Here is a 13,569-nt window from a genome sequence, read left to right as displayed (position 1 = left end):
TATTTTGGTATTATAAGAGGGCTGATAATGACTTAATTGAACGTATAACCCTGCCTTGAGAACATACCGAGAAAATTGCTTCCTGACTCTCACAAACTACTGTGTGTAGAGTTCACTGTTGAAGGAATGGCACTATGGTTTGTCACAATCATGCAAACAGACGTTTTGAGTCTTACCTAAAGTATATCAGTTGTTGGGCTTCTTGCATCACTGTCTTGTTAAGGCTCATGCACTCCATTGCAACCATATGAAAAAGAAATATAAGACACTCATTGTACATGTTTGTTATTTTGGTATTAGATGTAATTTCTCATATTATGCATTGCTCACAGATGCCCTTTACACATTTTTCCTCATGCCAAATTGTAATTGGGTGTCAATAACAGGAAAATAGGAGAAAAATGCAAAAGAATATCTAAATTGCACAGGTGTCAGGATATTTTTAAATTCATTCAAACATCAAACGTTTAAATTATTTTTGTGTCATTACTTTTTGAACACTTAAACATTCGTACTGGCTGTCAGGCTGCATGAAACTTTTACGAGTTACTTGTGATTGATTGCTAACTCATTAACATATTTCTTTTTTGTGGTCTTTAAATCTTGTCCCCTTGGTATATTTATGTTTTAATGCTACATGATTATGAAACTTCAGCAAAAAAATAAAAAAATCCTCAGATAGTTCCCACCTCCATCTTTCCCTGCCCATTAATTCACTGAACTCCTCGTATTTTAGTGGAAGCAACACTGTCGTGAAGCACTTAAGGCAGTTAAAGGGCTGCTTTTGGTCCCAATCCTCTCATGTGTAGTCATTCATCATCTTGGAAAACAGGCAGCTTCTACAAGTACACACAGACACACACAGAAAAGACAAGCGTGCATATGTGTCATCTTTCCCCCATTACTCTGTTTGTATTCATATAAACACACTGTTACAGTCACACACATAGAAACAATAGGCACATAAACATTATACTTGGAGCTCCCTTGCCAATTACTTTTGATATATCCATATAGTGTGTCTGACCCATATCTTCCGTGACATCACGTGTGCACATATGTGTGCACATACAAACAAGCTTTGATGTATTGAGACGCTCTGCGTTATGCATAGACGTGCACAGAAGGTCATGCCTGCAGTTCGTAAACTATTCAAAAGTAGGTTAAAGCTGATGTGTTGTTGTTTTTTAAAGGATTGTGTAGGCTCTTAATTAAAGCTATGCATGTATATTCACTTATGCACGCGACACACACACGTACACCAAACATGCATGTGCAGCATGCACACATACATGTAATTGGTGTAAACATGCTTGAGAGATATTTGCATATACCCGCGTGTGTGTGTGTGTGTGTGTGTGTGTGTGTGTGTGTGTGTGTGTGTGTGTGTGTGTGTGTGTGTGTGTGTGTGTGTGTGTGTGTGTGTGTGTGTGTGTGTGTGTTGGGTTAATCCGTGATGATGATGCTACCTGCCAAGACACCCACGCATCACATCAACAGTTGTTGCTCTAAACTAAGCTGCTTAATTACTGCAATTAAACTCTGTGTGTGGTGTTTGTGCATAGGCTGCAGTGTGATAATGTGTGCAGTGGAGACTGAATACGTGTGTGAAGCTTCTTGATGTATAAAAATGTTTCTTAGTAAAGTTTAGAAATGTTTGTGAAAGCTGCTGAATACGTAAATATCAGATGAATTAAATGAAATTGTGAAGTGACATCACACATATTTACTTGTTAGCCGATTAAACTAATAATTACGTACTCTGTGTACCGTTTGAATCCTTAAATGTCTTTCATATGAAAATTCAGAAGAACGGAATTTTTTTATGGAGTAAATGGATTTCTATTAACAAATCTATCCGTTATCCCTAAACTAAAATGTTTCCCCCCTTCTTCTTTTTCCAGCAAATTTTTTTGCTTAATTCAGTCTCACAACACGAGCGCTCGCTTTTCTCCCTCTCCTTCCACATTCATCATTTAATTTCTCAAGTTGCTTTTCCTGACATCTGCCCCAGAATCTTTTACTGTGTAGTGGTGGGTGGGGAGGTTTACTGTGGAGGCAGACAGCCAGGGGGTAGTGGATGATGGAGTAGGATAGGGGAGGGACTGATGTGACTGAAGGTCAGACGGGCCTTCCAGTCAGACCCACAGTACAGAAGTGTTGCATGGTTGTGTGTTTTTCGTGTGTGTATATTTTCATATGATGAAGAACTTAATGATTTATTGGAAAAGACATGGTTTGTGTTTACAAGCGCGAATTCCTCTTGGACCTTTTAAACGTGTTATTCCACATGTGAGGATTTTATATACTGAGTCATTTTAAAGTGTTTTATTGAAATAAATACAAATTGGTATTTTAAAAATAATATCTTAATATGTTGCTGTCTTTTAGTTTGGCATTATATTCATTGCATAAATCTAGTTTGCTCGTATGAATCTAATTTGGAAATCACTCAATTTACAGTTATGTTGTAATAATATTGATTACACATCATTTATATGTAGCCTCTCTTGACTCTTTTCGCTGCCCTCCATATGAATTTCTGGGCACGCACAGATTGAATGTACTTAAGAGGAAATCTATCGATCCACGTTGGGTCTGTGTTGACACTAATCTCTCTTTGGAGGGACCCGAAGTGTGTTTGTGCATATTTATAATCAGTCTTTTTATTGGTCTCCATGAGAAACAAGAAGAGATGGGAATTGTGATCGGTCTGACCAAAGGTACCAAGTTCACAAACTTATAGCTTAGTCGTAGACCAGGCCTGATTTGTGGTGTTTTCTTCTTTGTAGACATTTGTTATATATTTTTTTTTTTTGCAAATGTGCAGGGTCAGAGAAACCCCCTAAGTGCTAATATTTATTAGATTGCAGACACTACATTAAGCACATTTTCCGTGACTCAAAGCAACACATAGCTAAACATGGTGTGAACATTGAGCTACCGTGATGAAAACAAGGGTGTGCACATGCTTATGCTTTAGGCTGTCACATTATTTGTGTTAAATTTTGAATAAATTATCAACCAAATATTCAACTAGCAGAATGTTTTGTTTAAAGCAACCAAACGTGGTTGCCCTCTGTTTCACATGCTTTTCTACCATGTGTATACTGTAACATGTTTACAGCAATTCAAATAATGTATTTAGAGAAAAAGAAATATAGTAGGAAATGTTTAAAACCACCATTCCTGTGTGTCCAGTTTACCTATCCGCCATAGTTGCTGGTAGTTTAGTGGAGGAGAAATATATTTGAGTCAACGATTGGATAGGAAAAAAAATTCTAAAAATTGATTTTCTGTAGAATCATACAATTGGTGGCCGTGGAACTGTTACTTTTATCAAGGAACGGGACCGCGGCACATCTCCTACACGCACGGACTGTTTACTCCAGAGATCAGCTGATCGCCCTGATGCCGGCCGGTTCGCTGGCCAGGCCCGCAGAAGTACCAGCTGAAATTTGGAGGAAAACACATCGGGGATGCAGAGGTCAAGGACAGAAGAGAAGAAAAAAGGTGACAGTGAGACAGCGGAGGCTCGAAGCGAGGAGGAGGTTTAAACCGTGTCTGCCGTCTATCGTGATGGGTAATGTGCGATCGTTGGCAATTAAAATCGACGAGCTCTCAGCACTGGTACGGAGTCAGAGGGAATACCGAGAGTGTAGCCTGATGTGTTTCACCGAATCATGGCTGCACCAGGACATTCCCGATGAGAATGCTTCCGTGGAAGGCTTCCACACTGTTCGGGCGGACAGGTACAGCATCGCTAGCGGTAAGCGGAAAGGAGGTGGGCTTGCTGTTTTAGTTAACAACCGGTGGTGTAACCCTGCCAACATAACAATCAAAGAAAGGATTTGTTGCCCGGACACTGAACTGTGTGCTGTTGGACTCAGGCCGTATTATTTACCCAGGGAATTCTCTCACGTCATCTTGGTGGCTGTCTATGTTCCCCCCTCTGCTAACCCCACAGCTGCATGTGACACTATCCACTCTGCCATAGCTCGGCTACAGACTCAGCACCCGAGTGCCTTTATTGTGATCTCGGGTGACTTCAACCATGTATCACTGGACAATACACTACCAACATTCAAACAATATGCTCTTTTTTACGCTTGGACAGTTTGATGCTATTTTCCAGTTTTCACAGTGTTAATTAGTCAAAAGTGTTTAATCAGTGTCATTTGACCACTGCTTCAACCGTAACAATGCAAGAAAATCTAAACATGTTCAGATTTGCATCATTGTTTGTATCATTATGTTTTTGTTTTGGAAAGGAAGTGTGCTTATGTACATATTTTCAAAATTAGTATTCAGATAATACCTATTAACTATAACATATTTTTGCAAAAAATACAACAGTTTTAACCTTACAATAGGAATAAATGAAATTTCTTCATCATTTCTGTGTTATTTTGATTGTAAATATAGCAGATATGTAATTGTGTTATAGTTTATTCTGTTTGGAAATACTAGTAATTTTACATTACAGTGTGGACACACTGGAAAGCATCCAGCCTCTTTGATTATTACATATACGTCTTACATGACAACATGACTATTACATGTACTTCTAAAAAGTATGGAAGCTGAACAGAAACAGGCCTGTCATGGAAATAATTAAATGAAGGTGTTTATGATTAAGTGGAAAAAAATCCAAACCTACATGACCCTGTGTGGAAAAGTGATTGCTCCCTAATCCTAATAACTGGTTGGGCCACCCTTAGTAGCAACAACTGTGATAACTGGCCATGAGTCTTTTACAACCCTGTGGAGGATTTTTGGCCCACTCATCTTTGAAGAATTTTTGTAATTTAGCCACATTGTTAATGCTGTGAAACCCTCCAGCTTGTTTAAGGTCATGCAACAGCATGTCAATCAGACTCAAGTCAGGGCTTTGACTAGGCCACTCCAAAGTCTTCATTCGTTTTTTTCTTAAACCATTCAGGGGTGGACTTTCTGGTGTGTTTTGGATCATTGTGCTGCTGCAGAACCAAAGTGCATGTTAACTTGAGGTCACGAACAGATGGCCAGATATTCTCCTTCAGGATGTTTTGGTAGAGATCAGAATTCATTGTTCTGTTTAGTCTTCCAGGTCATGAGATAGCAAAACAGCCCTAGACCACCACACTACCACCACCATTTTACTGTTGGTATGATGTTCCATTTCTGTGTTACTTTCATGCCGAATGTAACGCCACTCAAACCAAAAAGTTTTGTCTCGTCAGTCCACAGACTATATTTCCAGATATCTTAGGGGGGATCATCAAGATGTTTTTCTGGCAAATATGAGATGAGCCTTTGTGTTCCTTTTGGACAGCAGTGGTTTTCTCCTTGAAACATGGATGCCATTTTTGCCCAGTCTCTTTCTCATTGTTGAATCATGAACTCTGACCTTAACTGAGACATGTGAACCCTGTGGTTCTTTAAAGTTGTTCTTGGTTCTTTTTTGACCTCTTGGACGACTCATCAATATGCTCTTTGAGTAATTTTTGTCAGCCGGTCACTCGTGGGAATCTTCACTACTGTTCCAAGTTTTCTCCATTTTTGTATAATGAATCTCACTGTGGTTCACTGGAGTCCCAAAGAAAATAAATAGAAATTGCTTTGTTAACCTTTCCAGACTGATATTTCAGTGACTTTGTTACTTTTTGGGATCATTTAGCCTGCTTTACTTTGTCAGACAGGTTCTATTTAAGTGATTTCTTGATTCATCAGGTCTGCCAGTAATTAGTGTGTTTAGTGAAACTGAGCTCAACTTTCCCAAAAAATTAGTTAATTCATGATTTAACAAGAGGGGCAATTACTTTTTCACACAGGACCAGTGCGGTTTGGATAACTGTTCCCCCTTAATCAATGAAATCATCATTTAAAAACTGCATTTTCTATTTACTTTGGTTATTTTTGTCTGATATTAACATTTTTTTGATGATCTGAAACACGTAAGCGTGAGAAATAAGCAAAACACTAGGAAATTAGGAAGGGGGCAAATACTTGTTACAGAGTGCCTGCAGACCGTACCATGTTGAAAGATGCAACATGGTACGGTCCTAGACCGTAGCACCGTACCATTGCAAGATGTCCATTTTGACTTTAATGAAAAAGTTGAACAAGTGCTGCATTCAGGCATACAGCTGACACTATGAGGTGCTGTCAGATTAATGGGGAAGAATCTGTGTCTAGAAAGCACCTTTCATATTGTGAGGATAAGAGCCAAAATATAATTGCAAGTATAGAAATGTCCTCATTACATTTAGTCTAAAATGAAAACTTGTCCATAAAAGCAAACCCAGACACAGCAAACAAGTATTTGACCGAGACCGGGTGTGATGATGGTTTTGTATGGTTTATTCAGGCGCACTGATGGTGTTGTTCTTGGACAAAGACGAATGGAACTTGGACATGCGTGCAACTGTTTCCTCTGTGGTCAAGCTTTCTCTCTCAGCTTGTAGGTTTGGGAATGCGGTCATAAGTGCAGATCTATCTCACTGAGTGTTTTGTTTTACCTTTGTTTGATTTTGTTTTGCATATCAGGACTTTTTAAAATCCTGACATGCTTTTTCACTCCCCTGTCTGTGCTATGCTTTGTCAGGATGAAGTGAATGTTAATAGCGTTTAGGAAAACCCACCCGTGTTTGGAACTGCTCTGACATCAAACTACATCATAAAGTGGTTGGAAAAAGGACTTGGGTCAAATGTTAATGTGTAATGTCAACACACACAGGCCAAAGCACAGTGGAAATGTGTCCCTCCTGACTTTGTTGCATGGGATTCATCTTCCCATATTTAAAAAAAATAAAAATAAAACAATGATAGTACATGATCAATATTCATATTTCTCAATGGTATCAGAGGCCAAAATGTGCTCAGAACAGTATTTCCTAAACCATTCAGCAGTGTACATACTTTCTACTTACCAGAAAGTATTTATTGAAGTAAAACCACTCGCAGCCAGATAATATAATCATGGCAATTAGGCGTACTGTATATAAATTATTTTCAAGTACATTATGAAAAGCAATGGCTAATGTGCTATTAGGTTCACAAATGTCTCCTGACAGACATCGTGACTTTTTTGCACCATCTTGACAGGAGACAATTGTCAGCCCTTTACCACTGTGACCTCTCGTCACTACACGTAAACAAAAGCAGAGGAAGCAGATGTGCAGCTTGTATAAGACCAGATACAGAAGGGCAGGCATTTCCTAATAGCTGCCTCCTCTCTGTATTTGGCCAACAATAACACCGTTGGCACACCTGACACAAAAGAACCGAGAAGCAAGCCAAAAGGGCAAATTACTGGGTAGGTTATTGAGTTGAGCTGGAGATCTGTGCATGGCTGTGGCCTTGAGTAAACATAAGAGACTTTTGCAAAGCATCACCCTGCTCAAAACATAATTAACAGGGGATTCAGAAATATTTCACAGCACACAATATATATGCTTACTATTTGTACAGCATTATTGGACTGGAATCACAAGAATGTTGTTTTGGAAGGAAGCAATTTAGCTCAGAGGTCATTTCAAAGTACGTTTGGCTGTGAATGAGGCCATCATTTGGTCAGTGTCTTTCTGCAACAGTTAAGCTGAAAAGGACAGTGTTATTGTGCTGGTTTTGGTCATTACTGGTATGTAGATGATGCAGTCAAGGTCCTTGACTTGGTAGTGACATTGGTATTACTGAGCCTAAACAAGCTGATTTGAGCTGTCCATGGAATTGCTATCAATGCTTTTCTTTACCTTTAAAAGATGGGAATGTGACAAATTAAATAAATACAGTAAATACTGCAGTAAATAAACACCATTACAAATTAATATTAGAAGATAACACGTCTATATGAGATATGCTCAACCTCTGGGGTGGTTTGAAGATGTCTGGTGGCCAGCAGCAGACGGGAAGGTCTTATGCCTGTGAGGAGACACGTTGCTTAAAAACGTACTTTCTAAGCATAATAAATTGAATGAATTAAATAATGATAGGGAGTTTAATGAACTAGGTTATTATTAAATATTGTCCGAAGGTGAAATATGCATCGGATTAATTGCACACTGAAGCTATCTTGATATATTCTTATACAGTGTGCATGCTGGCCTGATGTGATTTAAGCATGTGTGATTGATGGATGCATTTGATTGCGATTTTAGACGCGGCTGGCGACAGAAATCATTAGTGCTTCTTAATGTCGACGATGAGCTCTGGAAATGCTTTAATTCGACTCCAGACAATTACACCGTCATCATTTTTAATCTATCTGGCCCATGCTCACCTCTATACACACACACACTGTCCAATTAGCCAAACGGTATGACCACATGCATCTTTCTGTCTGTCTCTGCACAGCTAATGATAATGATGGTTGTGTGCATTTGCGTGTGTGTTCCTAATACTTGTCCCCCTGCAAGTGCAAATGTGTTTATGTGTGCCTGTGTGATATAATATGTCTTAACACATAGCTTAAACAGACACTCAGCCATTTCCGGACCTGCAGTCAAATGACACTCATTAAGCTCTAGCGCTGAGCGTTGCTCTAATTTAGCATGAAGCCAGTTGATCACCCCCTCTTGCTGAATTTGACCTTCACATTCCTGCAATCCATGTTTACAACACTGGTATTTTTAATACTTGTCAGTGACTGTCATAAATGGGGTTTCTATCAAAGACCTGGCATATATAAGCAATGACAACAAAAGCTTCAGAGTGGCAGTGAAATAATGATACCTGAGAGAAGGTGAGATAATGACATGGAACCTTTGGAGCTTGAGCTTGGCTGTCATAACTATTTACATTAGTATTTCTAATAACAGATGAAGAAGGAAGTAAAACAGAGTAAAAACCAACTTTTACGTTTATTCTGACAGTTGCTTAAAGAAGAAGAAAATAATGTGATGTGAGGAGACTCCCGCAGAGAATTATAGCTACGAGAGCAGGAGAGAGTTTTACGAAGGGCATTTTAAAGCTTTTTCAGGTGTTACTCATTAGTCAGGAGCACAGACGGTAATTGTTAATTGGACTTATTTTAAGCAGACAGCCATAACGGGCTGTATGGATGTCAAAAATAGGACCGTGAAGCAGTTTGCAGAATGCTATCAGCAAACCTCTGACCTCAAATTAGCCAAAGTTTTGAAAGTTTCAAATATGTAGCGCTAAAATCAACTTTGGATAATACGTGGTGGAGGAGAGCGAAATCCTCCTAGCACAAGCAGCATGGATAATTTTAACTAAGTCGTTAAACAGGAAAAAGATATTTTAACACACGCACACACAAGCTAAACATTAACTCTAAAGTGGAATGCTTGATTCAGTTAATTTAACAGTCAAATATCTCCCTCAGGTTTCAGCCTACATGTTTTTCATTCATTACCTTCAGTAGGTAAGGTTATTTTTAATCAAATTAGTGAAATGTTAACATGAGATTCCCTTAAGTACAACATTACCCACAGTCACTGTAAACTGTTCCCACTTGGGAACTAATACGCAGCCTGCTTTGATTATTGATGGTGGTTATTGGTGGCTGTTACTTCATATGAATTAATGAATTTACTATGGTTAATGAGCATGTTTATATGTGCGTGCCTTTGTAGAGGGAGTGTGCGAGATCTGGTTGACCAGTGAGGACACCGGTGCTTACGGTAGAGACATAGGGACAGACCTGCCCACGCTGCTGTGGAGACTGGTGGAGGAGATTCCCGAAGGTGCCATGCTAAGGCTGGGGATGACGAATCCACCATATATCCTGGAACACCTAGAGGTATGCGCAGTACACACAAGCACCTCCCCAATTTCACCCACGAGTCCTATCAAATATAATAATGCATCGGTATTAATAAAAGTAAAACACCGAGACACTCCACACACTTCCTTTTTACCTGCTTTGTTTTTCTCCTGACGGGCTCTTTCTGTGAACAAACAATATTGCTTTGCCTAGATTTAATAAAGTAAAAGCCTTTCTGTTTTGCTTACCAAGCAGTTTAGCTGCAGCACTCATTCTCTGCTGATTAGTTCATTCTCTTCTTTCCCTAATGAGTCAATTAAGGACCATTGTGTCCTCTTTAGTAACCTCATTTTATCAATCATTATTGTCTTTTCTAATGGAACAATGGGCATTGTTACCCCTCTCTATTTTCTCTCTCGATCTCTAGCCCTGACTTCTTTGTGTATTTGCATGTCTGTGAGACATGAATTTTCTGCCATTTAAATCTTTTTCTGCCTTACCCCCTTTTTAAAAAAAATTTACTTGTGTTGGAGACACAACACATTATTTTATTCTATCGGTTTTCATGAACTGACAGTCGTGCCTCTTTTTAAATAACATATTCATGTATTGAGTGCAAAGGATTGCAATGTGTGTTTTTAAAAAAAAAAAGTCCTTCCATTGTTCAGATTATCTGGATAGATGACACATGCCAACATGTTGTTTCCTGGTCCATTGTTTGTTGCAACCAGTTCATTTTCTTTTCAATTATTTCATTATTATTCACTCTCTAGCAAACTTCAGGAGTCTGTGAAATAGTTAATTAGATTATTAATTGGTTAATTAAAGTTAGACTTGTAAATTTACATCAGGGTTTTGCCATCAATTAAGACTTTCTCTACTTCATTTGGTATTCCTGTAAAATTTGCTGCTGTGGGGATTTGTAGTCTGCTCTTTTTTATGTCATTGCCAGAGAAATGTGAAAAAGAGCAAGTTGCCTTTTGACATTGACAGATCACCATTGACAGATCATCACTGTGCCATCACTCTGAAAATAAACCAATAATGGAAAAGGGTTGAAGTTATAATTTGCCAGATGAGTGCGTTTAACAACCGTTATCAGCTCCCTGTTTCAATTTTGTGAGAGAAGGTAAAGCGTGTTGCATTTTTACCCCGAGGTCCTGCAGTCAGGTCATTAAGAAAGTCTCAGCTAGGGGAGCGAGCTGTTATTCAGTCGGACTTTTTCACTGCTATATGGCAGTTGGTGGTGTCAAGATTTTCTGGGAAATAGAATATTTTGTTAAACCTAAATCTTGCATTGTTGGTAATGAGAAGAATATAAAAACTGGATACATTTGGACTGAGTATGTGATGAAACACCAAGAAAACTGATGGTCTGTGCAAACCTGCTATAAAGTAGTGCAAGAAAGGGTGTGACATCGTTTGCTTTTAGTCATATGATCTAAACATGCATGGATGCTTCATTCTTTTGAAACATCTAAACCTACCTTACAGCCATCAAAATATCGATATAATAAGCAGATAGCATAATGGTGAGCATCGTGTTGCGACGATGAGTGTCATGCTTGTGCTGTGCTAGTTCACTTCATCGCCTACCATGGTGTTGATCCAGCATAGTAGGTGTGACTTGAGACATCATTGTCAGTATGTGTTTGATAAATTGATATTTTGCATCTTCCTTCCTGTTCATCTGCTCCTCTACTGTACGTTGCAGGTCTATCTTAACCCACCGTAAGTGTTTGCCCGTGTTAAGGCTCCTGAGAAGTGCTATAGATACACCGCTCATCCTCTGTGGCCTGCTTTTGACAGCTCTTTTGCGACTTGAGTCTTTTAATCTTTATTTATTGATTACTTTATCTCAAAGGAAGTTACTTTTCAGCCACTTAGATTGAAAAGCAACTTCCTTGTTTTTCTTGGTTTGTTCTGTTTTGGTCACAGTGTGATTTTTGTACAAATTATCTGCAAAACATGATAGAAGGTAATGTACTGCACTCTTAAAATCCTTTACTGGGACAATGAGTTAATGATCGGAAAACCTCTCTTTCCTTAAAACTGAGGTGTTTGAACACTTCCTACACAATGTCACAATTCTTATTAAGCAATGTTCTGCTGGGAATAAAATCACACGTGAACTTTTTAATGTTATATTAAACGTGATTGCTGACCTTGATAGATTTAATTTCTGGCTTATTTTTCAGTCCTATTATTCTTGCTCTGGTTGCCTGTTTGCATTCATAATTTCAGCCCTGATTAAAAACAGTTGGTTTGAAAAAGGAGAGGAGAAACATGTCAGTGGATGAAATAGAGGATGAACTGGGTAATGGTAACCTTGAAAAAGCAAATGACAGAACTTTTTTTTTCTTCCTTTTTTCTTTAAAAAATAAATTCATAACAGATACTTTGAATCAAACAATCAAAGATGATTGGGATCACTGATTAATGAAATGAGGGCATAAATGTAAAAAAGTAAGGGGATGAAGGCCTGGGGATAGAGACGAGGGGTAAAAAGCAGTGGGAAAAGTGCTGTGGGAAGCAGCTATAGAGGTTGTAATTAACCAGGGGTTAATGGAGGTGGCTAATTGTCCCCCACATGTATAGGTAGGCTTTCTGCTTGGCTACATTACAATTAAAAACCCACCCTCCTAATGATAGGGAATAACAATTAACTGATAATTAGAAACACACTTGGAAGACACAGTCACTTGGTGTGTGTGTGTGTGTATTAAGAATAATTTCATATGCTAGCAGCCCTTTTTATTGTTAATGTCCATGTGTTGGATTGAATTATATATTTTTTGCTTTAATTCCTCACCCAATTAACCTACATAAGGAAAGATGGTCTTCTTTAACTTATCATTGTCTTGTGTTGCTCTTGTTCCCTATGTACCCTTTCGTATCCATCCTTTTCCCCCCTCTTGTCTGCTACCCTTTCCACACTGTCCTTTTTTCCCCTTTTTTGCAGTCCTACTCATAAATAAGGGCGTACTGACAGTCATTAAGAAAAAAGTCTTTTGAAAGTCTTTGCGAGCTTCCTTCCTCAGTTTTTCCTTCTTTCTTTGCTTCCTCTTGCAGCTCCTTCTTTTTCAGTATAGCTCTTCATTTTCTCCTTTTGACGCTTTTAATCTTTTTCCCTTCACCTTTTGCTTTTAGTTTTTTCTTCTCCTAATTACTCGTCCATAACCTCTTTTGTCTATTTTCTCCAATTGAAGTCATGATGATGGTAATCACGTCAGTGGCATGGCGATGAAGAAGGCCGAGTCTCCAGAGTATTTTTATCGTTCATCTTAAAGGCTGAATGATGTCCTGCTGTCTCTTCTTTTGAAGAACGCTAGTACTTATATAATGGCATCATACCGAATGGCTGTGATTGAAGCTGAAAAGGCCAAGTAACTTCTCCACTACCCCTTTAAAGATCACCCTCTCTCACAAATACTCACAGATCAACGCATCTGCACTGTCTCCTTTTGTCACACAAGAGCACACAATTTCTTCCTATGTGCAGCCTGTTTTTCTTGACAGATGTAGACAGGCCAGTAGAACCATTTGCTGATTGGAGCAGTTAAAGGCCCAATCTGCTCTCACGGGCCACTTCTCCCTGACATTTTAGTTGATTGCATTGTGCTATCAGTGCTTCGTTTTTGAGTAGCTTCACGTAAAAATATCTCTACAGTGCCACTTTTTGTTTTTCTCTCTCCTCATTTCCCCCCCCTCTTCAGTTTTTATATTTTGGAGTGTAGCATCTTTTTCCCCATCTACCCATCTCTGAATCTGTCCGTCTGTCCACAGTACAGCCACATCTGACCACTCTGTGTGTGTGTGTGTGTGTGTGTGCAGATAAGTGTGGATGTGTTTCTGTGAGCCTT

General features: G+C 38.9%; 1 protein-coding gene across 4 annotated transcripts in view; it reads left to right on the top strand.

Annotated features, from left to right (window-relative positions):
* Window positions 1-13,569, top strand: part of cdkal1 (CDK5 regulatory subunit associated protein 1-like 1) — a 253,646-nt gene that overhangs the window by 131,432 nt on the left and 108,645 nt on the right. For all 4 annotated transcript variants that reach the window (XR_014894368.1, XM_085291131.1, XM_085291130.1 and 1 more), the window contains one exon: window positions 9,576-9,742. Coding sequence is in view for 3 of the 4 variants with exons in the window: in XM_085291131.1 (XP_085147257.1) it covers window positions 9,576-9,742 (167 nt within the window). In the remaining variant the exon portion in view is untranslated. The remainder of the gene's footprint in view (window positions 1-9,575; window positions 9,743-13,569) is intronic.

This window comes from Mchenga conophoros, linkage group LG11 (assembly GCF_057382185.1).
Source record: "Mchenga conophoros isolate Kocher_MC1m ecotype Shallow Benthic linkage group LG11, M_conophoros_male_GT1.1, whole genome shotgun sequence".
NCBI lineage: Eukaryota > Metazoa > Chordata > Actinopteri > Cichliformes > Cichlidae > Mchenga > Mchenga conophoros.
The sequence above is the reverse complement of the archived record's forward strand: the minus strand, read 5'-3'. Positions and strand labels throughout refer to the sequence as shown.